Source organism: Salminus brasiliensis, chromosome 1, assembly GCF_030463535.1.
Source record: "Salminus brasiliensis chromosome 1, fSalBra1.hap2, whole genome shotgun sequence".
NCBI lineage: Eukaryota > Metazoa > Chordata > Actinopteri > Characiformes > Bryconidae > Salminus > Salminus brasiliensis.
The window spans coordinates 87,929,071-87,956,631 of NC_132878.1; the positions used below are offsets into that span (position 1 = coordinate 87,929,071).

The following is a 27,561-nucleotide window of genomic DNA, read 5'->3' on the forward strand; positions in this document are numbered from 1 at the left end:
TCCTCTGATAAAATTGGCCCCACCCACTGTAAATAAAAACATAATTTGTTGATCTCTCTGTGACTTCCTGATTATGTTGGCCCTTAATCTGATGCACTGGAACTTCCAGATCCCGAAGGCCTCATCAGTGGGAGCTTGGCTGTAACTACCTGTGACAGACACAAATGCTGATGTAAAAGGTCCTGAAGATTCCCAAATTCCACTGTTCAAATGTTCACTTGATCACTTAATGTAGTTTTGTACTTATTTTGAAAGAACCTCAATTTTTGTAATACAGTTTTAAGTAGTACATTTTGATCTCATATTTAGAATTTAACATATTGTGGGAAAGGAAGGTTTTAAATAATTACACAGTTATTAGCTATTTACAACAAGTGTAGGGTGGCACAATGGCACAACAGGTAGTGTATGTGCCACACAGGTCCAGGGGCCTGGGGTTGTGGGGTAGAGCCTTGCTCTTGTCTCTGTCTGTGAGGAGTGTGTGTGTTCTCCTCATGAGTTTTCCCCGAGTTTCCACCCTCCTCCCCGTTAGCTATGCTAAATTGCCCCTAAATGTCAAATTGCAATGGACTGTGCCATGTCCTGTGGGTATTCCTGCCTTGCACTCAATGATTACAGATACGCTGTGGATCCAGCACAACTCCAGACCAGAAAGAAGTGAATAAGAAGAAGGATAGATTGAATAAATGTGTCAGATAACAGACTGCAGTGGCTAGCATCACACTGAATGATCTGGGAGTGGAAGAGAACCACCCTTGTCATTTAGAGAGAGAGAGTGAATTTTTACCAAGCCAAAGAATCCTTTAATGAGTCTGAATAAGGCCAATTGAATCACAACATCACTGGGGATTGAACTTCTGGTCTCCCAATGACCTTGATATGATCTTGTTAATATTGATACAAATGTAAATACTTATGTAAGACAACACTTTTTTACTTTATGGCACCACAAAAGCACTGTTCTGCATGAAAAATACTTCACTACAATCACAAACTGATCACAGCACATCATTCATGGGAATAAGGCTGATCATGTGAAAGTGTAGCTAAACATTTTCTGAATATCATGGGTGTATTTGGTATTTACAAGCTCTAATCAACTAATGAATCCAGTACTGGATTTAACTTTTTTAATTTTAACTGGATTTAGTGCAGTGCAAAATGGCAAATATTACATAGAGACCATTTGTAGTCATTTTTAATATTTTTAAATGTGGCACTACCAGTTTGTCTTTCTTTGTTGATTCCAACTAGAATATTTTATTTTTTTATTATATTATTAATATTTCAGATTTTTATATTATATGTATGCCACTTCTCCGACCCCTATGAGTGTGTATTGCTACTGTGGAATTGTATCATCCAGGACTATTTGTCCTGACTATATGTTACTGTGGACGGCAGGATGAATTTTTGAGTGAACAGGGGCACCTTAACTGCTCAGATTCTAGCAAAATGCCTCAAAACTGAATGTATGGTGGATGGTGTTTTACCTTGCAGCAAGGCAATGACCCAAACACACTGATAAAGCAACTATGGGGATTTTCAGGGCCTAAAGGTAAAACATAGTTGCCTGGACAAGTCAGTTACCCAAGCTGAACCTTTTTGTACATTCACTTCACATAGGAAATTCCCTTGGAGCACTCAGAAAGTGAAAATGCATTAAAGGCCTGGCAGAACAGCACCAGGGTAGAAAGTTTGAACAACCAGCCGTGTAAACGTGCAACAGTGTAAATGCAATAATCCCATTTTTGGCATGCTAACACCATGGATACACAGATCCACAAGCCTAGCATGAGACAATGAAAAAATGACATTTATATACAAGCATACACTCTGCGTCCAAATACTTTTGGTGCTCGGAAATTATGCAACTATGCATGAAAAAATGGTTCATCCAGTGTAGATTTAAGGCCAATGTGCTAAAGTATAGAGCAAAGATAATAGAAACGGTATCACTGTCCAATTACTTATGTATTGAACTTATATATCCATGCACACAAACTACACACAAATGTACACAAAGTATTTCCAGTGGCTCATGACTGCCAAGCTTCTCACACAAATACTGCACATTGGTTTCTACTCATATGACAGTAAGAGTAAGTAGTGAATATATGTGCACAAGATGTTCTGTTTTTGTCTTGGAATAAACCGTAACTGTGAGCCTGAGCCACGAGAACACTCTCGAACAAAACAGGCCATGAAATGTCACAAAGTGTTCAATGTGTTCCCTGCTCACAGAACAGTTCGAGTCTTCCTGGAAACCCTGCAGTACGGAGTTTCCGCAGATTCAGTTCCAAACATAGCTGAAAAGCAGACACAGGAACGGGCTGACTGGAAGCCTGGGAATTCCAGACACCTCGTCAGTGCCAGAGGAGTCTCAATCCTAATCATAAAGATTCCACAGCTCAGAATATCCCTAATTCAGATGTTTGGAATCAGCTATTGTGTTAATAATAAGTGTTAGTGATTATTTGCACAATGTAGATTAAAAAAGTATGAACTAAAGACCAAACCGTGTGTTTATGTATCAAGTGCTATGCCAACTTTTTTGCATACTGTCATGCTTGTCCTAGTTTTTGTCACATTTCTGTCTCATCTATTGCAGTTACATGCCTGTTTTATTTCTAGTTATGCCTGTTTCAGTTACCGTCATGCCTGTTTCAGTTGTTTGTCTGGCCGGCCCTTGTTTTGGCCTGCCATGTGCTTTCTAGCACATGGCTTTGTTTTGTATCTGGTCAGTTCTAGTCCACACCTGTGTTCTAGTCCACAAGTGTTCACACCTGTACCCGTTCCTTGCCACGCCCTCTCGTGTCCTCCAGGTGTCCCTTGTCCTTTCTTGTATTTTTACAAGACTTGCCTTTGTCTGTCCTAGCACATAGTGCACGTGCTTGTGTTCCTATCTTTAACCTGTTCCTGTCAGTCAGCAGTTTTGTAAAATCAGTGTCCAGTTGTTACCTCGCTTGATTCATGTTCCTAAGTGTATCTTGTCATTGTGTAGTTGTTACCTTGCTTGATATATGTTTACCTGGTCAGTGTCTAGTTGTTACCTCACTCAGTTTGTGTCCTAGAGTTTATTCTTGTAAGAGTCTAGTTGTCACTTTGTTTGTTTATGTCCTTAGGCTTTTCTTGTGTGTCTGGTCACCACCTCGTTAGGTTAATATTCTTGGGTTTGTCTGGTGATGTTTAGAGATTTCCTAGTTCTTGTTTTTTTGTATCCTGTCTTGCCTTAGTTCGTATCCGTTAAATAAATTAAAATAAATAAATTAATTAAATTAATTAAATAAATAAAACCTGCAAGTACGTCCGCTTCTGCCTCCTGCCTCAGCAAGCCGCGTGACACATACACTAAATGTTTAAATGTTTGTGGACGCTTCTTCTAATGACAAGGGGTTGAATGCAATCAAATCCTCACAGCAGTGTTCTAAAAATCTAGTAGAAAGCCTTCCCTGGACAGCTGAGACAGTTACTCCAACAAAATCTAAATAAACTATTTTTAATACTCTTAATTTCAGAAGAAACAATAAATATGCAGTCCTTCCGTCCACACAGAGTGTGGAGAATTCCAAGGTAGTCCTCTTCCTTCATTAATCCACCCAGTCTGTGCAGTTTTTCAGTTTCACTGGTAGCAAGTGATGCCACCACCACCATGCTTTACAGTAGGTACAATGTTCCGTGTACAGTGCATACCATATTTGTTAAGTTAAATAAGTGGATTGTTCTGCCATGCCAATGGTCAGGCCAATTGGTAAGCCAAAAGCCAAAAGGTAATAACTTTCACCATTCATTTGATTAGGATGTAAATGCCCTCAAATTAAAGCAAAAGTCTCCCATTTGGACTTTGTTTCTGATTTAATATGAGCTCAGACATGCTGTGGATAAAATAACCATAGTTTATATCCAAGCATTTATGGACCCAACTGTGATTCAGGTCGAAGTAGTGCGGAAAATGCACTGCGTAACAGATGCAGTAGGCTTTGCCTTGTTGCAGAAACATGAGACAATATGCCAATCTAGACAACCGCCTTTTGTAACAGCCAGTCTGGTGACCTAAATATGACTGAGAGAGTGTTTTCTTCTCCTGTGCTTTTCTGTGAGCACTCTAATCAACCAAGGAAGGAACTGTTGCTGCTCATCAAATCAATTATGAAAAACGACAAGGCTCACTTGACACTCCAACATAACAAACACAGCGTTCTCCTGGTACATATCCTACATACACACAGCCATGAAGTAGGGAAGGAAGAAAGAAAAGCAATGTCAATCAAGCTGGAAGAGAGTAATATCCCAGCTGGTCTTTTTACGACATCACCCTGCCATATGTTTGTGTGTGTGTGTGTGTGTGTGTGGATTTTTTGTTGTTGTTGTAGCGTCGCTTCTTCTTTGTGTCATTTTGTGGAGAGTAGCTCATTGCCAGTGTCAGGTAATTACGGTTCAGTTGCAGCACTGCTGTCATACAGGATGTGGAGTAAAGTACTGGAGCGAGCAAGTGTGTGTGTGTGTTGGGGGGGGGGGGGGATGTTCTGACTGTGATGAATCACAGGGCAGGCTGTGATCTGGCAAGTCCTGGATTTCAACACAGGACTACAGAAAACCCTGTGGAAGAAGATAAAGAAGCAGGAGGTGAAGGGTTAGGCACCATGCTTGGGGTGCTACAGTACAGACAAAGTTTACTGAAGACTTTACTTCATTATTTTTTCACGAGCAGGGCTGGTTGGGGCCTCAGAAGCAGGATAAACTTTTTTTAATACCCTTAATTTTAAGAGAGAAACAATGAATGTGCGGGTGTCCCAATACTTATATACTAACAGTACCCAATACCCAATACTAATAGTCTGCCTAGTCTGTCTTTTCAGGATAAGTTTCTTCTGACTAGGACCAATAAAATGTCAACAAAAGCTTTTCTTTCTTTTTTTAGATTAGAAAATGCTTATTACTCATAGTCTAGCCATATGTGTATTGTTCATAATGAGACACATATGATACTGTGTCCTGACTCTGTATAAATACGAACAGTGAGTGAGTGTGTGGGCTTGCGAATGGGGGCAGGGTGTACGACTCCAGCAAATTCCCGCAAATGAAGACCATGTGCATGTGCAGCTCAGAAAAACAGGGATATTTTAGGCTGTAAGCACGTTCAGATAAGCAAGCCTTTTGGCCCAAAGTGCCCTATGCCTCTTCTGTCTGGGGAGAAGAGATGCTTTTGTAATGCAGCTGAGGATCTTTGCAGAAAGCAGCACGAGAGTTTTATCCAATACATGCAATCAGAGAGCTGCTGCTGTGATTACAGCACAAAGGCTTTCAGGTGTGTGTGTGTGTATGTGTACATGGTGTATGTTGCTGAGGATTTAGGCTTGAGATAAAGGGGATGCTGACATGCATTTCTTTTTTCCTGATTTTAGCAAAGAGGTCCGGTGGGATGTTTGCAAGCAGCAAATATTTGTAAACACAATAGTTATCTTCTGCAATCCTTCAAAGTGGGAGCTTGGAGCACTTACATCAGTGGATCTGTGGGCAAAGGCTGAGCTCATGAACCGCAGAGATTTACGTGACTGCCTTCTGTTTGACCTCATCCACTTCCTCAAATTGCTCTAAAATCTCAGTGTCAAAAAGCCTGTCCACACCTGGCATTAACATGTGCTTGTGGTGATCGACTCACACTCAGATTTCACTTATCCGCATTAAAAGCCAGGTGTAAATACCTGCAAGACTCAGAGGTCAGTGACGTATCTCGTCCACATTTAACACAAGTGTAACATAAGTGATCGGAAGGCCGCTAGGCAAGCGGAAATACGTCTGTGGAAAATAAACGTTAATACTAGCAATAATAATAGTAATAATTACTGTGGACCTTGGCCTCTCTCTCTCTGTATGTGTGTGTGCACATGTGCATGCTCATGTTTATTTACTTGTATAATGAGAGCAGCATAACACAGTTTGTTTCCTAAGTGGTTTAAATAGTCCTTCACATTTTCTGATAGAGCCTTTACAGGAATGGAACCAGTATCTGTTGTTCCACCTCGTTGCAGAACTCCAACTGTTTACAGTCTATTGGGGCAGGACAGTTGTTTGACGAAGGAACTATTGAATGGCTGTCTTTGTTACTATGAACGATTTGAGGATTATTTTGGATGCTTCAGCTTGTATCTGTACAGGTTAGGGTATGTTCTCTAATCCACAGCTGCTGTACAGTAAGCATGGAGGTAACCTCTACTTAGCTTTAGCCTGGCTCAGCACCTCGTTTTTAGTAAAAGAGTTCCTGTGATGACAGCTGTAAGCACTATTCTTTCCCACTATATATATATATATATATATATATATATATATATATATATATATATATATATATATATTCATAAGATGAGCACACATGAACGGCAATGTCATATTTACTTGGCAGATACCCTGACCTCGCGAGTTGAGGGTGTTTCAATAAAAGGTAATGCTGGACGTTGATTGCTGTATTGCAAAATAGTAGCAATTCAGTTATTAAGCAGCCACATGCATCTGTAATGGCTTATCTCCCACCCCCACACAATAAGTAGACATGAATATTGCTATGTAATGTCTCTAAATAGATAGAAACTAGATAAGAACAGTCACTCAACGGACATTCTCTGCCTTCACTTTGGTGCTATAAAGTGAGCCAAACATGACATGACATGACAGGAAACAAAAATAAACAAGGATGCATAACAAGTTTTTGGAAGTTGGGTTTTGGGCCAATTGTAACAATAGCAGTTTAATGTGGGCCAAACCTGACCCAGCTGTAGCAGCCACAAATTTTTTATAAGGTTTTTTGTCATGGTGAAACTGAACTGGCCCACATGCAGCTTACCATGTGACATGCTTGTGCATCATTTATTTTTCCACTTTGGGCCAAAATTGGCCCTATAGCAATTGCAATTGTTGGGGCACCCAAAGCCTTCATCATTCGATGATGGTAAGTGGACCGGAGGAACGTAGAAAGTGTAGGCCAGGGCTGGGCCAAGACTTGTTTTTTTTTTCTGGGAATGGCCTTTACCACAGTGGGTGTGTTATACATAGATTGAAAGTGGACCCACCACCCAAAAATCCAGCTAAGAGTGGCTCTGTGGTCAGAAACTAGAAGATGGCTATTGGCTACCATGGTAGATGTTTCTACTAACGTGGCCAGTGAGTATGTATGCATTACACTGAATCCAGATGCACAGGTGGGATAATTTTGATTAATGGAAGTTGGTTGATTTAGAATATTGCTGTAAAGGATTGATTGCACTCAGCAACAAGGGCATTAATGAGGTCAGGATGTTGGTTGATCACCACCCCACCTCTCCATCTCCAACTCCCCAACTCATCCCAAAAGTATTGGATGGAGCACTAACCATCATTCCAGAGAACACAGTTCCACTGCTCCACAGCTCAATGCTGGGGGTCTTTGCACCCCTCTAGCCCATGCCTGGCATTAGGCATGGTGCCAATAGGTTCATGTATATCAGCTCCAGAGTGTCCTTGACTGTCTTTTGGCAGTACTTCTCTACAGGAACTAAACAAGCTGTGCATGTGTGTGCATTTTCACACCTGCGTCAGCAATGAGTGCAACTTAAAGTAGGTGAATGCATTCATTACAAGGGGTGTCCACAAACATTTAGATGTGTAGAGTAACTATGGAAACAAAGCCTGCAAAGCCTGCAAAAAAGTTTGTAAAGAAACTAAAAGCCAGCAGCAAAATTACTTCTGTCATTTACATATGATGGCTCAGTCAATATTATTTATATAGCGTCTCAGTGTCACTTCTTAATAACAGTCTTGAAATGTCACTGTTACGCCTGGTTCGGCCGTGTCTCGGCAACTGTGTGCATAATGAGTTTTGATATGAAAACCAGACTCGTAAAGATCAATAGCGCTGTGGCATTTTATTGGACATGTCAGTTCAGTGTTGTTTTTCCAGACGGTTGTTTTGCCTGTTTGACTCCAAGAAAGATTGCGGGTGTGATTTCATTGTCAGCGGGTCGAATATATGCAGCACATACACAGTAACGGCTAGTAGCGGGACACCCAAACTCACCTAATCATGAGGTACGCATTAGTGATGGTGCAGTGTGGGCAGACACAGACAGTTGTAATTATAGGTGTGGATGACATAAGGTTGATTCAGCCTACTATTACATGCTCACCTACCTGAATAGATTCCCCGCACAATCTAAGACGTGTGCTGGTATTTGCAAAGAAGCCACATAATGCCTTGGAAAGCCTCTGAATAGCATGTGTGAAGGTTCTTTGTAGGGAGAGCTAATATTATCTTAAGTGCTCAATTATCAATGAATGCACAGCCTTTATTCTGCGGTCACGGATGACGACAGTAGTGGTTGTTGTCCAGGCCAGCTGAGGCCTGCAGTGGGTGCTGGATTTCAGCAGGAGATGAAAGGGCTGCCGTGTTCCATATTTCATTTATCATCGTGTTGGTGCTCCTGTGACCCACATTTTGTGGGGTTGGATAAGCCTGTTCACACAGCATCTGCGGTTTTGACACACACAATGTTTTTACAATGAGCACAACCTCGGTTTTGCCCTCGTCTGGCAGGTGAATGACGTCATCCATTGTTTTGTCTTTAATAGCCTGTCACATATTCGTCTTTTTGTCACATGATCCTTTTCTTGCAATCTTCTCCACAGGATGAGGTGGGGTGTTGATTATCTGACATCTTCACCTCACTAACACTCTTGCCACTGAATACAATCAAATCCTCATAGCAATGCTCCAGAATCTAGTAGAATGCCTTCCCTGGACAGTAGAGACAGTTACTTCAACAAAAGCAGGATACACTCTCTTGGCATAGTGGTTGGATTACCAGGCTATTGATGATGGGTGGGTTGTAGGTTTGATACCCGGGCTCAGCAAGCTGCCACTGTTGGGCCCTTGAGCATGGCCCCTAACCCTATAAATATATTCACACAAAAAAGAAACAATGAATGAGCAGGTGTCCCAATACTTTGTTACAAGTGTTTTTGGGGGGGGGGGGGTTTGTTCCAACCCATCATTCTTAGTAATAAGAACAAATGTGTGAGCTCAGAAACATCACAAGGCCCAGAAGACCACAAAACAACAGTGGTGAAAGACAGAAGAATTCTTTCCTTGGTTAAGAAAAAAACCTTTGGCCAGATTAAGAAAACACCCTCCGCCCACCTGCAAGAACGAGAAGACTCTACTACAGTAAATAAATAAGCTTTACCGCAAGATATAAACCACTAGTAAGCCTATAAAACAGGAAACCCTGATGAGTGATGGAGGTAGTCTAATGGCTGCCAGTGGAATCTGTGTTTATTGATGTGACTGAAGAAAGAAGTGACGGGATAATGTCTCTATTATATAACGGATAGTTACTGATAGTTCCTAAAATCTGATTGGCTGAGCCCCGTCCGAACCTATTGCAAAACACATGATATACACACACCTATGACTACCTCACAACATCTGAATTCCACATTAATGCCTCACTGTTTTAAATCCAGTCAGTCAGTTAGCTGCAGCATTTCCAAACAGACACTTTTGAGGTCAATAGTGTCTAACTGTTCCTGTTAGCTAGTACTGCTGAGCTAGTAGAGTTCACTCTGACTGGTGGAGGAACGCTTATTGTGAATATTATTTACATATTCACTCTGCTTTGCGCCCTTCTACTTGATAAAATCCCAGTAATGACAAACTCTCATGGCTTGTTGCTTTGGTCTGTAGGGCTGTATTATCTGCTCTTGTGCAACTATTCTTCAGAACATTTTACACTGCAGTCGGACAGTCACCCAAATCATACTGCGAATGCAACACAAGGGATTTTTAAGGCAAGGCAGTGGAACGTTCTGCAATGGCCAAGTCAGTCACCTAGCCTCAGTTCAACCAAGCATGCATTTTACTCACTAATGGCGCAATTAAAGGAAAAAAGGCCCAATAACAACCATTAACCAAAGACAGTCATTTAATTTTTGAATTGCTTTCAAGCTGCTGCTGATGTGAACATGGTTATCACAGCATTCAACCAGTTTGGATTTAAATACCCTTAAATAAAAGCTAAAAGGCCGCTTGCTCCACTATATATATTCTTATATATTCATATATGTTATTTGGAAGTCATTCGGAGCATTTCTATTGGTCTATTGATCCAGTATTATTTACACAGTGTACAGAACACCTACAGGGTTCAAACCATGTAGAAAAATGGACAAAAAGAGAGATACATGTTTTTCATATATTTTCCTGTAGAATTTGCTAGAACAATTCAGAATTCATAGGTCTACCAGTAATGGCAGCCTCAAACCATGATACCCCCATCACCATGCTTGACAGTTGAGATGGGGTTCTTATGTAGGAACGTTTTAATTTGAGCCAAAATGGTCTATTTTGGATTCATCTGTCCACAGAACATCCTTCCAGTCTGGTTCCACTGTATTCAGGTGGTCTTGAGCAAATGGATGGGCAGCAGTGTTCTACTGTAGTGGCTTCCTTCATGCACTCTGTGCTTGTTTAGTACTTCCCTGCTAGTGGACTTATGGACATTTACTTATGGATATTACACAATGTAGGGGAGACCTGTAGGTCCATAGGTTTTACTCAGGGGTTCTTTGTGATGTCCTGTAACATTACTCAATGTACCCTTGCAGTCATTTGTGCTGGACGACTACTCCTTGGGGGAGTAACAGTGGTGCTGAATCATCTGCCTTACGTAAAGCCTATATGTCTGTGTGTCACTTGTTAAAAAAAGTATCTGTATCTAATTTTAGAGAATAGATGAAGATCGAATGACACTTCAGGTCAAATTTAGGCGAAATAAAAACCTGTAAAGAGTTCAGAAACATTCTAGCAGCACTGTATGTATATACTGTATATGCAATTGCCTTTTTCTTTACCAGATTCTGAGAACATGAAGTGTGTTTGTGTTTCTGTTCTGAATTTGTAATTTATTTGTTACATGAAGACTCTTCTCCCAAATTAATTCCACTAACTGCTCAGCTTAAGGGATTAAGAATGTGTACATAATATAATCTGTTTAAAATGTCATGACTGACTGAGTTGAGAGCAAAAAGAAAGTTGCCTCAGCTGCATGTTTATGACGCGCTTTAATATTTGGCAGGCTTCAGTGCTGCCGACATTCCACTGTTGCATAATTTCACTCCCAGTACAGTTACAACGTTAAGCAACAGGAAGGAACAGGAGGAAACAGAGCAAAGCATACACACTCTGTACTGGCACAGAGTTCCTCCCCACACCACACACAGGCACTTGTTTTTATACAATGTCTGCACATGTATATATGTAAACTACACTGACAAACATATTGGAACGCCTGCTTATTCACTGTTTCTTCTGATATCTAGGGGATTCAAAAAAGAGCTTCTGTAGGGGTAACTGTCTCTATTGTCCAGGGTAGGCTTTCTACTAGATTTTGAGGCATTGCTGTGAGGATTTGATCAGGATCTTGGATGATCGTCAACCTCATTCCCATCTCCCCAACTCATCCCGAAACTATTGGATGGAGCACCATCATTCCAGAGAATTCCACAGTTGCACTGCTCCACACCTCAGTTCTAGGGGGGCTTTATACCCCTCTAGCCCATGTGTGCGTATGTATTTACACATCTGTGTCAGCAATGGGTGGAACTTAAAGTAGCTGAGTGCATTTGTTAGAAGGGATGTCCACAAACATTTGGACATATCACAAAGATGGGCTTAAATATATAGTTTTACTAAAGGTTTTAGCAGGAATGAAGGAAATAAATCATCTTGAATTTTTCATCTTGAAAAATGTAGAAAAACAAATAAACACACACACACACACACACACAAAATCTCAAGGCCACCACTTTCCAAAGATCCGGAATTTCCCACATTGGACAGCAGCCATGGACTTACCCTTGTGCCTGAACCCGCCCCTAATCCCACCTCCTTTAAAGTAAGTGAAGCAACAAGAATACAACGAACATATGCTCACAAGCACACACACAGGCACAGACACACACACACACAGGCACAGACACACACATATTTGGGGCGGGAAAGAGTCTTCAGTCAGCCCCAAGGTTTTTTAAGGCATTACACTGCTGTGGAGTACAGTGCTGAGGAAATCACTTCAGAAGGTTGGGGGATTCTGCTGCACAGCCGTGAGTGGGGGAACTTACCCATTTTGGATACACTGCATGAACAAGAGTGGAGGAAAAACAACAGCTTTGCAAACTACACTGCTGGGAGTTACAGAGGGAAATGAGCGCAAGTTCCCAATACCTATGAATCACTGATTCTGCAGTAAGAAGACAAAGCAATCATTTCATAATAAAGACATCTGGAGTTTTGCAAGCTGAAGAATTAACGGGTGCTGACAAAGACAACTTGGAGCACCTTCTTTGAAACTGAGCACTTGCAAGATTGCACTGCTTTGCATGTAAGTAATATTTAATTTAAAAAAAAAAAGTCTAAATGAATTGTCAGTTACTTCAAGATAAGTAAAATAAGTTTTTAGCTTCGAAATGACTCAAGCATGCAGGTCACACTGGAGTCTTTCCAGGAGACAGCTCTGCAGAGATAAGCTGCCTTTTCTGTTCTGAGGACTTGAGGTCTTGACACATGAGCTTTGAAGTCTCTTCTTCTCCTCTCATCAGGAGACATTGCAAACTTCTGAAAACACTGTGACTGAAGTGGTCATGCACAGTATTCACAGATCACATTTCTGCCTGAATATTGAGAAATCAATCTGATTTGAAATGTTTTACATTTTAGCTTTTTTGTGACCAAATTCCCATAACCGCAACACAGGATCTGAAGATAAATCTTTGATAATTTTTTTTTTTTTATAATCTGTATGCTGTCGTCAAACTAAGTATTTTACAGCTAATTAACATACAGGTCATATTTTTCAAGCTAAAATATTTTGCTATTTTATCTCATTTCTGCAACACATCGAGATTCGTTGAAGCTTTTATTTTTGTCAAAAAGTTTTCATTTTTGACCATTTTCATTTTCTTAGAGTTTACAAGTGAAACATTGTCTTCGTAATTATTAGGAACTTTTTCCTAATATAATAATTAGAAAAGGTAATGAAACCTTAAAAGTATATAGCTTTAAAAGTATAGAGCTCCAGTTCATATGTTTCTGGATATGGTCTGAAGCGGCTTAACAAGAATGACCCGGTCAGAATCCAGCCCAGTTCATTGATTTGGAAATTCAAACATTTTGAAAGTTAGGAAAATTTAATTTTAAGAAAATTCTGATTTGATTCTAAGACATATATTGGACTATTTTTATTTTAAAATGTATGACAAAAATACTTATCTGGGGCTAAAGTCCCAGTTATATGCTAAGGTACACCTGGTTGGGTGTGATTTACACAGTGTATTTTGTTTACATTTGAATTTTTGAAAAAGTTTCCTTTAATTGAAATTCTGAATTCTGAACATTCTGAAATTAATGCAGTTAGATCTCATGCTTCAGATCAATGTATAATAAATGCACTATAATATTTTCTATTTACATGTAGATATGAAGCCAGACTCCGTTGCCATGACTGCGATGAGCAGCTTGGGTACGCAAGGTGTGGTGTGTATCTTCGGCACGGGTGACTTTGGCCGCTCCTTGGGCCTTCGCTTGCTGCAGGCGGGGTATGAAGTTGTCTACGGATCCAGAGACCCCAAAAACTCGGCTTTGCTGCCCAAGGGTGCCAAGGTCATGACGCATGAGCAGGCGGCTCAGACAGCCAGGGTTATCTTTGTGGCCATCCATCGAGAGCAGTACGACTTTCTGACCTCACTTGCCTCGGCTCTGGAAGGGAAAGTCCTGGTGGATATCAGTAACAACCTGAGGAGGGGTCAGTATCCACAATCCAATGCCGAGTACCTCAGCACGCTAGTACCAGGGGCAATAGTGGTCAAAGCCTTCAACACCATCTCTGCCTGGGCTCTGCAGTCTGGAGGGCTGGACGCCAACAGACAGGTAGGAACATGCAGGTCAATCTACATACCAACATTCAAAGGTGGCATTCAAAACAGTGTTTTCATGAAAACAACTCTGGCTGCAGACAAGTGCATGCAATGAATTTGAACCAATTCTGTTGCAGTCAGCTCCCTTGAGTGCTGGTCATTTTTTCAGCTGACTTGCTCAGGTGCTGTTAATTAATGATGACAATCAACCCATTGACTGGATTGTTAAAGTGGCATAGTCGATAACTCAGTGGATGGACTATACAGTAACCATCCAAAAACTAGCCAGCACAGTAATAACCCAGAAAAATAATCCAACTGCCTCAAACCAACCAGCTTGTTTAGGTGGTCATGCTTGTAGACCAGCTAGTCAAACTAAAACATACACTATGCTGGTATACAAGCTAGTTAAGCTGGTTGACCAGCTTTGCTCTAGTGCGCCAACTTTGTTGTTGAGTTATTTCATTGCTTGTTGAATCTCTTGTTGTATTCAACCAAACAGCACTTCTGCTTCTTTTATTAGAATCTATTAGAAGATTTTCGGCCTATTTTTGCACTAAACCATCTACTGACCATTGGTCATTTCTGTGCATGGACTTATTAACATGTCATCATGACTGATTGGCTGCTGCTGAGGTTGTGTTTTGGTGGTTAATTTTGGCCCCCCAAAATCCAAATCTCTCTTAGACCCCTGAGTGCACCTATAGTTTAAGGTAGTAAGACCATATAAATGTATCTATTGCTTACAAGTAATAGATAGATTATTACTAATAATATGGATCCAGTAGTGATATCATAATGCAGTTTATCAGTCTAAACAAATTCAGAAGCACCTACACATCACTGAATCACTGTCCTAATCTGTAATCTAGCCAGACACTCTTTTAGCCATTCATAGAACAAAGTGCAAAGTAAAGGAATTGATCTTCCAACAAAAATCCTCCGGACCTTTGTAATAATTAATCGAACCCTTGTGCCTCCAGGCTGTAGCCAGCTCTCCCCAGATGATCTGAAACACAACACACAGGCCAACACTAGAATTTCCTCTAGCATTGTCTACTGCCATATTAATGGACGCGCTCCGAACCTCCAGCACACTGTCATACATGTTAAATTAGCTTCAGCAGACAGGGATGCATGTTCGAAACACATCAGAACGGCGTTGCACCTCAAGAGATATGAGTGCGATGCACTAGTTTTGTTCTCAGCTGTCAGAAAAGCTGTGGAAAAAGGTTCAGACTTCATGCTTCAAGTACCATCTCATCACCCCAGCCAGAAAGCAGGAAGCACAGCATGGAACCCAGACTACAACAAAGTTAGACACTGGCAATGGCAGGGCAACATGGATGTGCGTGCAGATGTGGGTGTGGGTGTGTGTGTGTGTCTCCATTGTTACTGCTTATTATCTGTGAAATGAGGCCAATGCTGTGAAAAAGTCTTACTCTGCAGCAGGGATTCAGGGAATCTGGTTCATGGAGTCTAAACCCAGGCAAGCAATTATGACCTTCCCCTGTGAGTGACTGAGTATGTTAGGTTAGCACTGAGAAAGGCACACATGAACAAGCATAATGTTTACCCACAGGGCAAAGTAACTAATCTCACCCCTGCCGGTCATCTTCAGATGTACCCTCACTTCCTCAGTGGTGAACTGCGATTGTATTAAAACAGTACCTGAACCTGAACCTAAAGAGTATCTGCATCAGCAGGTTGTGTTACACCATGCTGGTACTTTTATTTAAACTTTTGCATCTTTATAAAACTGTAGTTCACCCGTGGCTCTCGACTAGTTCCAGTTGCCCCCCAGCCACATTTAATGAAGTCCAGGCTGGACTGGCTATTGGAAAGATGTGAAATTCACCTGGTGGCCATGTATTGTGGCAGATCAGTTTTGTTATCATCAGAATTTTACAGTCTATGTATTGACACAATCAGGCAAGAAGGTTTTTTGTCCTCATCTGAAGTGGCCACTTGTGTGTGTGTGTATATATATATAGATGTGAATTTCACATCTTTCCAATAGCCAGTCCAGCCTGGACTTCATTAAATGTAATATATATATATATAGCTGGAGATGGAACAGGTGATGAGGCGTCCAGGATAAACCTAGGACCAAACTTTGATCTTCAAACTAGCTCACAAGATCTCAACTACTTTCTTCAAAATAAGATTTTGAAGATTTTTTACTTTTACTGTATTCATTGTGTTTTCCTGCATCTGTTGTAATGGGATCTCTTATTGTCAAGATAGTAGTAGTTGTAGTTTTGAATAATGGGCCAAAGTGTGTAATACCTTTGCCCAGTATGATGTTTTTATATCTTACCCTTTTCAGGTACTAATCTGTGGTGACCATGCTGATGCTAAGCAGTCAGTGGTGGACATCGCCCACAGCCTTGGGCTTACTGCCCTGGACAGAGGATCTCTGAGAGCAGCTTCTGAGTTGGAGGACATCCCCCTTCAGCTCTTCCCCATGTGGAGACTCCCTTTCCGCATCGCCATTGGTCTGCTTGCGGTGTTCTTCGTCTACGTTCTCATCCGGGACGTAGTCTACAAAGGTGTCACTGAGAAGAAGGACATCTCCTTCCGAATCATGGTCTCCCTGGCCAATAAGGCGTTCCCAATAGTGGCCTTGGTGATGTTGGCTCTGTGCTACTTGCCAGGCATCATGGCGGCCTTCCTGCAGCTCTACAATGGAACCAAATACCGCCGCTTTCCCAATTGGCTAGACAGATGGATGCTGTGCAGGAAGCAGCTGGGATTGTTAGCTCTTGCCTTTGCTTTCTTGCACGTGCTCTACACCTTCGCCATCCCCATCAGATATTATGTATTCCATCGCAGGTTTACCTTCACTTCCACAATGGTGAGTGATTCAGTTTTGCAGTTCACTTATCAGACCCTTCATAAGCTGATTCAGGTGTGCTGGGGCAAAGAATACCTTAAACTTTGCCAAGCACTGGGTGCCCAGGACCAGATTTGTGATTTAGGTCAGTGGTCTTCAACCCTGACGATAATTTTAACCATAATATGTCCCACCTGCTTCAGTCCTTTTAAATCTTTATAAGTCAGTTTACAAGTCCTTTCTGGCTGCATACAAGTCCTTCATTTGCTAGATCAGGAACATTAGCTTTAAGCTACCAGGGGTACAGCATGCTAAAACAAAACACTGCAAGGAAATAGTTCTTTAGAAAGTGTGTTTAGACGGTGTTAATCAAAACAAAATGATGAATGTATCATTTGCAAGACTCAAGTATTCTGTGATGCCATGACGATAGTTTTATTTCCAGTTTAGCATTTTCATAATAGTTACTCGCTGTGTCTCTTCTTCCAAGATAGTTGCAGGACAATCAAAATGATTGTGGCAAGAAATTGAATTCCAGTGTTACTATAGAGGCTCTTTACAGGCTGATTACTGCAGCATATAGATGGCATGAAATCAAGTCGCAAAGCCCAAGACTTGTCCTTCCGCTCAAGTATGCACACTACAGGGATTGACCCAGAAGCGGGCATGATAAATCAAACCAGTGTGCCATCACTCCAAACTAAGATTCATGCAGCAACTCAGCAGACAGTTTAATAATATATGGCCCAATATAAATGTGACTCAGTTAAATAAATAATAAAAAAGAAGCAAAATAATTATGCAGCTATGATGGAAAAATGATGAGATACACAGGATAAAACATAGCTGGTACTCGGACCAAGCAGTAAAGTAACAACTTGTATAACCAGTCCAAAGGATTTCTGGAGTCAGACCAATATATCCCCATGTTTACAAATTTATCAATTTCAGCAAACGTCTTGTTGATTAAGCATCAGTATGAACAGTACAGTTTGAACAACAGCATATGTTAGGAAAACTCTTTACTCATGGCAATTCAATATGTTGAACATGCATGCTAATCCTTATAGAATCTAAAATGACCAGCCCCTCTTGTATATAAATAATATCAATAATTATATAAATAATATTATTATACAGAGCACATTTCTCAAACCCATGGATACTCCACATCAGCAACAAGAAGCAATCAACAAAAAAGCCAACCATTACGTTTAGAAAGCCATGTTGTAGAGTCACTCCGGCAGCAGACCTGGGAAATGTCCTGGCCGCATTGTAGGCTCTTTCCAGCAGCGTGCCTGAAAAGCACCCAGGGCATGATGCAAAGATATTCTAGCAGCAGGCCTGAGTAATATTCCAGCCCTAGTGTAGATTCACTCCAGCAGATGTCCTAAGAAATGTCCCAGCTGCATTGCAGGCTCACTCCATTAGTGGGTCTGGGAAATATCCTAGCCACAATGTAGAGTCACTCCGGTGGTGGGCATGGAAAGTACCAAGCATTCAAACTCTGGCAGCGTTCTGAAGATAAATTATTTATTTTTAACTTACTGAGGTCACATTTTGTTTTGATGGTCGATAAAGACACAGTTGATTAGGGTTCAAGGTTAAATATAATCGAATTTAATATTTTCTCTCACACAGCGCATGTGCACTGCTTCTTAAGTTGACTGTCAGATGCTACAGTTTGAACATGTTAACTTAATACATGTCTCTGTTCTAGATTAAGGAGAACAAAACCTACGAATTTGACAACGTTATGGCCTGGCGCTCAGACTCCTACCTGGCCACGGGAATGCTTGGATTTGCATTGTTTGTTTTACTGGGAATTACATCTCTTCCATCTGTCAGCAACTCACTCAACTGGAGAGAATTCAGCTGTGTTCAGGTATTAAACCCAACACTCTATGAATGTTTTACATCAAGACTACAAAAGAATCACATATGGTAGTTATAATGAGATTCTGTATACAAACATCTAGTAAGACATTTAAGTATTTTCACATAATATTACATGATGTATTGATGTAGCATGTTTTCCATCATGTCATATTGATTAGTTTTAGTCATTTTAGTCAATCATAAAAAAGGTTCAGTCACCAAACACACCAAGCATTGTTAATAGAATGAACCATTTTAAAGAGTTCTGGTCCACCCAGAGAGCTTAAAAAGGGGCAAAATTGCTGAAATACAAATATCCATTTTTATGTGTATAGCAAATTGTATAGCCTTTAACAATTGTTGTTGTCATAAATCAGCTTTACACAATCAGTAATTAGAAAGAAATCAACAACATAAAAAGACATGAAAACCTAAGTGAGTAAGCCAAAGGTAACAGTGGCAAGGATACACTCCCTCAGAGCTGGAGGAAGAAACCTTGGGAGAAACCAAGACTCACACGGGGGACCCGACCCATCCTCCTCTGGTCAGAACTATGTATACATTATTGATAAAAGTCACCAAACCACCAAGACTGTTTTACTGCTCAGGTGTGCAACATATTCTTAATCATAATTTAATAATCATGGTGTAGTATAACTTAATATATTCAAGGCAGTGATGGTCAGAGTAATGATAGTAATGATAGTTAATAGTGGTAATATTAATAGTGGCAGATAGTTAAGAGTCCACTTAGGTTTTAACATGGCCATTAGGCAGGTAGCAGTGGTAGGAGGGTGTGAAGCTGGTCTGGCATGGGTGGTGGGGGGAGCCTTGTGGTCAGACTGGAGGGTGACAGCCAGTCTGACGCAGGTAGAGGGGACCCCAGTGGTCAGTCTTCCAGCAGGTTGGGCTGGGTGACCATTTACTCGGAGAAGGCAAAGAGACAGAGTTAGTTCTGAATGCAGAACTAACTGAGCAGAGAATTTTGAGCAGTATCAGAGTGTTTCTGACGACGGCAGGTCTGACTATAACAGCCTAGTTAAAAGTAAGGAGCCAGAAGGTAACACAGACATGGGTCTCGTGCAAGCAGCAAGACAACAGCTCCAGCATCTCAGTATACTACAATTCCCTATGTCAGTGAACCCCTGGACCTACATCCTTTATCTAAGAAGAAAACTTAATTACCAAAAGCTAAATTACACAGATGAGTTTTCAGCTTAGATTTAAAGATTGAAGTCCCGAACATTATCTGGAAGGTTATTCCAGAGTTGGGGGGCTTTATAAAAAAAGGCTCTTTCCCCTGCTGAGGCTTTCTGAATTTAATGCAGAGACCCCATTTCTATTGCAAATAAGGCCATTCCAAAACCATTGTCCATCATTTGTGTGCTACTGGGTCAACAGTGACACATAGTGCTTGGATCCCAATCATTGCCATACAGTGGTAGACTGACGATAAATACTCAGCTCTCATTATGACAGTCCATACAAATTGACATGTTTAACATCAATTAAATAAGTTTAGACAAACTCTAAATAGTTGCTAATTTGTCTTGGTGGCTAAGAATGATAAATTACAAAATGAAGATAAAATTAACTCAACTTCTACATTCAGAAAACACGCCTTTCATGTTTTGCTAATGTTATCTTACATCTGATTGGCACTAAACTATATAACAAACAAAACTATATCTATGGTTTGGGTGAATAATGACACGAACTGCTACTGCTGTATACTGTATGGTTGCTGTTTTGCAAAAACCTTGTATCTCCAATTTTGCTGATTTGCACATAATGTAAATCAGATAGTTGTTCTTTACTTTGTGTCATGATAAAATGCCATAATAAATGGACCAATTGAAATGCTCCAAAATGACTTATTAAGTTAATTTATTTGTGTTTGGGAAAGAGAAAGGATACCCACTTAATTTTTTAGTTTTTTTGCCATATAGCTCAATTTACCCACATTTACTGTGGACTTGGAGGTGCCCTTAAACATTCTGGAGTCATGTTTTGGTATAATGGAAGGAATAAAGAGTGGCCAGGCTCCTCATAACCTGAATCTGATAGTTCCTACTTTAAACACCATGCATCACCAGGTTGTTTAAATAAAGCAGAACTTAAAAAGTGCTATGTTATTTTTGTTTGTGCACTATGGCACACTAACTGGTGTTCAGTCTCATTCAATGACATCAGCATTATCATATATCCCTAAAGCTCATCCACACCTTCTCTTCTCACAGTCTAAACTAGGTCATCTGACCCTGCTGTTGTGCACAGCTCACACACTCCTCTACGGCTGGGACAAGTTCCTGCAACCCTCAGCTTACAAGTGGTGGACCCCGCCAAGCTTTATGCTGGCCCTGGTGGTCCCCTGCGTGGTTCTGGTCCTGAAACTCGTCTTGATCACTCCCTGCATGGACCGTACCATCACCCGCATACGCCAGGGCTGGGAGAGACCAGTCAAAGGTGGCACGCCAGGCAAGGAGGCGAAGAGCAGTCAGCCGCTCATTCTGTAAAGGACTAAAGTGTGTTCACAGTGTGTTCTCTCAAAGGTCTTCACTAACTGCCCGGGGTGGATAGAGCAGCCCAAACCCATGCTTTAGTAAAAGTATTGTTTCTGCAGTGAAAAAGTGGCTTAAGTAAAAGTGAAAGTAGCTTAGCAAAAACAAACTTGAGCAGGAGCGAAGAACAAGCGTCCATTCCAAAAACGGAAGACTGAAACTTCTCTAGCCAGTATCCAGTACATAACTCTCACCCTTTAAAAGAACTGTTCGATGGATAGTTCTTTAAAGAAATGTTTTTGTAAATAAAGTGTAAACAACATATTTAAGGGACCAGTGTTATGGAAAACACAATTTACTCACTTTTTAATCATAAAATTGTTAGAAAATAGCACACGTACATTTAAACGTGGTTCACATCCCAGTCCATACAGCATATATATGATTACACAGCTGCATAAACAGCTGTTTTTAACTCACTGTTTCTGTATGTCACAATTATACATTTACATGTAGTACATCCACCTATTCAGCTTAATTAATAATGAGAGGGTGGACAATGGTAATATAAAAAAGCATTATGACTGCTTATGGCACAAATGTCTTAAGTGGATCTCAGGGAAAATAGGCAGAAAGTAGAATATTGGCCTTTTAAAGTATGAATAACCTTCATAACATTTTTAACACATCCAGCATATCAGCATATTCTATCAGCATTGGAGCTATAGACCAGACAGATTTGTAGGTATTCCTCTCTCTTTGAAGGATCTCCTAAATGTACATATATATATTGTCCTCAGTTTCTCTGTGATGACACATTCATTTTAGGTGTTTTCTCAGGATCTCGAGTTATGTCATCATCACAACATAACAATTTTGGTTTTCCCAGGATAACAGAATAATTTCAAATGCAACACCACTACCTAGCCTGTTGTTGTGTTTTCCCAGCTGTAACTCATATCTTATTAACCCTTTAACCCAAGTGTATCATATTTGATGCATATTTGAGGTTTTGAGACCTCTTCAACACCAGTGTGGTAATTACATAAGTAATTACTGTAATTAAATAATAATAATTAATAATTAAAATAATAAATAATTAAATAATTAATTACATTGATAATAGTAAATTACATAAATAGGAAAATAACCACTGCATGCACCAGAAAAATACCTGCAAAGTTTATTATTTCTAAGTAAAAAATATTAAGACACTCAGACCATAAGGACAATTCTGTGTGCTGTGTGTTTTTAGTTTGTTTTTAAAAATGCTATGAGCAAAATAAAATCCAGATATTAAATATGATACAAAATTGTTACAAAATATAATATATTCATTGTAATATTAAAATATATAGTTCAGAAGGTCAGATTTAAAGAATTCAAATTTTATAGTAATTATTTGAAGATTCAAGCTTTAAAGGGTTAATTAGTACATTAGTATTTTGGGTAGGACTGAAACTGGACTGGACTGTAGTTTATCTGACCATGTTTAGGCGTGTATCCACTTGAAAACTCATCTCCACAGCTTTGAGTACATGCTGTAGATCTGAGAATACACAACACTGCACTACTGAGCTCAGCTCCTTACTTCTCCACCAGTGTTACTGACCAACACAGCTCCTCACATTAAAGTCTGTTGACATACAGTATAAACCAGCTACTGATATAGATGTTAAGAGTAGCCAACGGCTAAACGGCCCACAGAGGCACACTTTTTCTCCTGAATAGAGAACTCAATCAGTTTGAATGCACTGAATCAAAACAACAGGAACAATACTCTGCGTGCAAGTGTGCAAGCGCGCTGTTAAGATTTCAGTGTCAGGGCGGTGTTACATTATTAATGCTAAGAGCTGAAAGCAGACTGTACACTCCTACAGCACAGAGAGCACAGCAATAATTGATGGATAAGCACACACACACACACACACACACACACACAAATGCTGATTTCTGACCATTGTTTCATATAATTGCTAGATTAGAAAACTGCTAGGCCCCTTTTGCGAACACAATGAAAATAAAATATATAATGAAATGACCCTTGTTATGTTGTGATGATGAATTTGATAACTCAAGATATTGAAAAAAAAAACAGTAAATTTAATGTATCACATAGCCCTGTTATCTCTCATTCCTAACTTCACCTATCCGGCTGGGGACTTGCCACCACAACTCCAGCCCAAAATTCCTCTGGGTTCTCCCCCCTCTCTTACAGTCTTCTTCCGAATCATCCTATGCTGAAGGCATGGTCCGAAGCAGTAGAGTAAATGTTGGAGGTGGGCAGCAACTAGTTGCGTTTACTCAGCTACATGTACTTTCACCTTTTAACTTTCAGGTTAGAATTTACACTTGGACACTCCTGACCATAGGTTTTGCTGGGATATATGATCCTCTGATTATCAGAGTTAGACAGCTTCTAGACTCTGGACATATTCCACATAAAAATACCCCTTTTCTTTATTTTCTGGACACAGAAATGTACATGCCTTTACAGATCTAAAGTGGCACAACTGTAACTGCATGAGCATCTGTCGATCTTTGGTTTGTGTTGTGGTATTGCTGAAAACCCTCCATGGCCAGGAATCAGAGAGCAGGATGCACATATCACACCATGGCCTTGGAAACATCATACTGTAGGTAAAAGTTTTTTTTTAAGCACATGGAGCTGAGTAAATTGAACTAGTTACTGCCCACCTTTGACATTTACTGTATGCTGAACTGAACTGGTGGTCTGGAGTGTGTAGCAGAGCACCCAGGTCACTTTTTGTTCAAAGCAGTAATGTAATTAATACAATACTGGCAATAAATAACTCATGTAGACTTCAACCTTTTTGATATGCACATCCGGAGAATTCGACCCTTCCTCTCTAGAGAGGCCACCCAGGTGCTCGTTCAGTCTCTCGTCACTTCCAGACTTGACTACTGCAACTCTCTACTGACTGGTCTCCCTCTGCGCACCATCAGGCCCCTGCAACTCATCCAGAATGCAGCGGCACGGGTCGTCTTCAATGTCCCAAAATTTAGCCATGTCACTCCACTGCTGCGTTCTCTCCACTGACTTCCTGTAGCTGCCCGCATCAGATTTAAAACCCTGACTCTGGCCTACAAAGCCAAGAACGGACCTGCCCCTCCATACCTGATGGCAATGGTCAAAAGCCGATCCGCACCAAGAGCCCTTCGAGCTTCAAGTACGGCTCGCCTCGACCCGCCATCCCTCAAAATCCGCGGAAGACAAGCGTCCAGGCTTTTTTCTGTCCTGGCACCAAAGTGGTGGAACAAACTGCCCCTGGGTGTCCGAACGGCCCGAGACGCTCACTGTCTTCAAACGCAAACTGAAGACCCACCTCTTCAGAGAGTACTTGGACGAATAGTTCTATGGTCGCCTTATTGTATTGTGTTTAGTAATGTCTAAGCTTAGAGGTATCTTTTGAATTATTAGTCTATTCTAACTAGCTAAGGCTTTTCTTGGGTAAATAGCAAAGCACTTTGTAAGTCGCTCTGGATAAGAGCGTCTGCTAAATGCCATAAATGTAAATGTAAATGTAAATATATAAACACTTGACTGAACAAAGCCATACATAGTTACTTCTGAATGAAGTCAAAAGAACCACTTTTGGTTCCCTAAAGAACCTTGTTAGCATAATATTCCTTAAAGAAACATTTTCTAAATGAGATTTATATGAGCCCCCTTTTAAGGGCTCATATTATAGAAATACAAGCCTGTTTTGAAGCCACTGTTCGCATGATGTCATAACAACCAGTACATTTACATATCAGCCTACATCACATTAGCTCCGCCCATTTCATTCTGAAGCTATAAGTGTTTCGGCTCGGGCTGCTTTTTAAATGGGGCAAAATAGAGAGCAACCATTCATAATAGAGATTATTTGCATGCATCAGTCTTAACGGCACAGTATGACAGGCAGACTGAGGTATGTTCAAGTTTAAGGAATAAGGAGAGATTGGATAATGGTCCTGAAATTACGATAATGGCTGTTTTGTTTAATAAAACAGCATAAATGTCAAAAGCACAAAAGCAATCTTCAGGGGAAAACAATAGAAAAAGGAGACATGGATATGTAAACATATGTAAATATTTTTCAAGAATGTATGAATTATATGTTTCTTTCAAAGTTGGAGTAACTCTCTACTGTGCAGAAAAGGCTTTCTACTAGATGTCAGAGCATTGCTGTGAGGATTTGATAGCAGATTGCATTCTCTCTAACTCATCTCCAAAATCGCTGGAGAGAGCACCATCATCATTGGTGTGGTGCAACAGATAACACCACTACCTGTCACACACACGCCATGTGGGAACCTGGGGTTCAATTCCCGGTGTGGGTGACTATGCTGCACTACACCAATAGGAGTCCTTGTGCAAGACTCCTAACACTACATTGGCCTAACTCTGTAATACAAGTAACCTTGTAAGTCACTCTGGATAAGAGCGTCAGCTAAATGCCGTAAATGTAAATGTAAATCATCAGAGCTGGGGGGCTTTTTACCCACCTGGGCTCACAACTGCTTACAGAATAATGTTTCCATAGAATAATGCTCCAGAGAGTCCTATTCTATTGGCAGTACTTCTCCACAGAGACTAGACATCTGTGTCAGCAATGTGCGCAACCTAAAATGAAAATAATCAATAATCTGAATGCATTCATTAGAAGGGGTGTCCACAAACTTTTGGACATATAGTATACTTCCTCAGACAGTTTAGGAAGCTTTTTTTTAGCTTTTCGTTTTAAAGCATACTGTTTATAACCAGCAATCGCTGACTTTATTTAGTGGCTTGTCTGATCTTTTGACTCCTTCCTAGCTGTCTAAGATCCAGTAGAATGAAAATAATCAATAATCTGAATGCATTCATTAGAAGGGGTGTCCACAAACTTTTGGACATATAGTGTACTTCCTCAGACAGTTTAGGAAGCTTTTTTTTAGCTTTTCGTTTTAAAGCATACTGTTTATCACCAGCAATCGCTGACTTTATTTAGTGGCTTGTCTGATCTTTTGACTCCTTCCTAGCTGTCTAAGATCCAGTAGGATTTTCAGTAGCTACCGATTGTAGGGCACATTTGTCTGCAGTGTACAAAAGCACTTTAACATGGCTTCGTACGTCCCAGTGTTTCTGAGCTATTTCCTCACAAGCTGGTCTCAGAAGACCCTTCTCTTTAGATGTAATTGATCTGGAGCTGGGCAGCGACTTCCTGCTCTGTCTGCCTCAGAGTCTGCTTCTTTTCTTCAGAGGAACCCTGTTCTTTCTCTCTCTGTCTCTCTCATGTGGCGTAGAAAAGGACTGACATCCATAATGTCAATCATGTGCCCAGGCTGCGATATTCTTCTATGGAAGGTTAATAAAACAGCTAGGCTTCATCTAAAGTTCTGTTTTCACTTGATCTTTGTACCAAGTATTGAAATACTGAAATAAATATTAACCACTTTGTGCTTTGTGAGATTCTATGAATGTATTTCCCCTGAAAAAACAATTTTCCACATTTCACATTCACTTTTTTCTTTTACATTTCCACCACTTCCTTGCACAGCATTCATTAGCACCTTCCAAGAAGTGCACACTGTTTCCCAGTAGTATTTCAGCAGTCTCCAATAACCTAATTCATTAACTTTATGTGCACTTTTGAACCCCTTTCCACAGTTCCCTGACTGGCCACAGATTGTTCTGTTAAATCTGCTTTTCTATTAATAACAAGACACCTCATGTTGCTGCATTTACTCCATAAGAAGTGAAAGAGATCTAAAGCTGACAGGTCGTAGATGTATATTTAAGTAGTAAACATTGATCATACATATTAGATAGCAAGTAAACAGTCAGTTCTTAAAGGTGACATTTTGCAAGCAAAAATGATGAAGAATAGGGATCTAACCCAGCTAGACGGCTGGGTCAAAATAGCTCCCAAACACCAGGCAGGTCTTGAGGTGTGTTCCTGGTATGCAGTGATCAGTACCTACTAAAAGTGGTTTGATGACACTGGTGAACAAAGCTCATTGATTTGCTCTATGGAGGCTCCACCCTCACAACTTACAGAACTTACAGTGTCTGCTGCTAATGTCTTGGTGCCAGATACCATAGCTTTCAGATACCTTCTGAGGTATTCTGGAGTCCATGCCTTGATGGAGCAGAGCTTGTTTTGTTGGCATGATAGGAACCTACACAATGCGATGTTCTGGCTGGTCGGTGTAAGTCACATATCTGTCACGTTTTATTGCTTCTCTGATTGAAAAACCAAAGTAAGCACTTACTGATCCCAGCTGAATGAAAGGAAGTCTTGTACATATTTTATACAGCAATAAAAAACACAGCAGCACAACAACGCAGCACGCTGGTCTATTTTACTGTGCACAGTGCGGACACGCACCAATCGTAAGTCCTCTGGCAACAGATTA

The 27,561-nt window shown here is 40.5% G+C and overlaps 1 protein-coding gene across 1 annotated transcript; it reads left to right on the plus strand.

Annotated features, from left to right (window-relative positions):
• Nucleotides 1-11,968: 11,968 nt before the first annotated feature.
• Nucleotides 11,969-26,602, plus strand: steap4 (STEAP family member 4). The gene is made up of 5 exons (XM_072692261.1): nt 11,969-12,410; nt 13,503-13,954; nt 16,271-16,798; nt 18,498-18,662; nt 20,896-26,602. Exons 2-5 carry the CDS (start codon nt 13,505-13,507, stop codon nt 21,169-21,171), a joined length of 1,419 nt encoding a protein of 472 aa, XP_072548362.1. The 5' UTR covers nt 11,969-12,410; nt 13,503-13,504; the 3' UTR covers nt 21,172-26,602.
• The last annotated feature ends 959 nt before the right edge of the window (nt 26,603-27,561 follow it).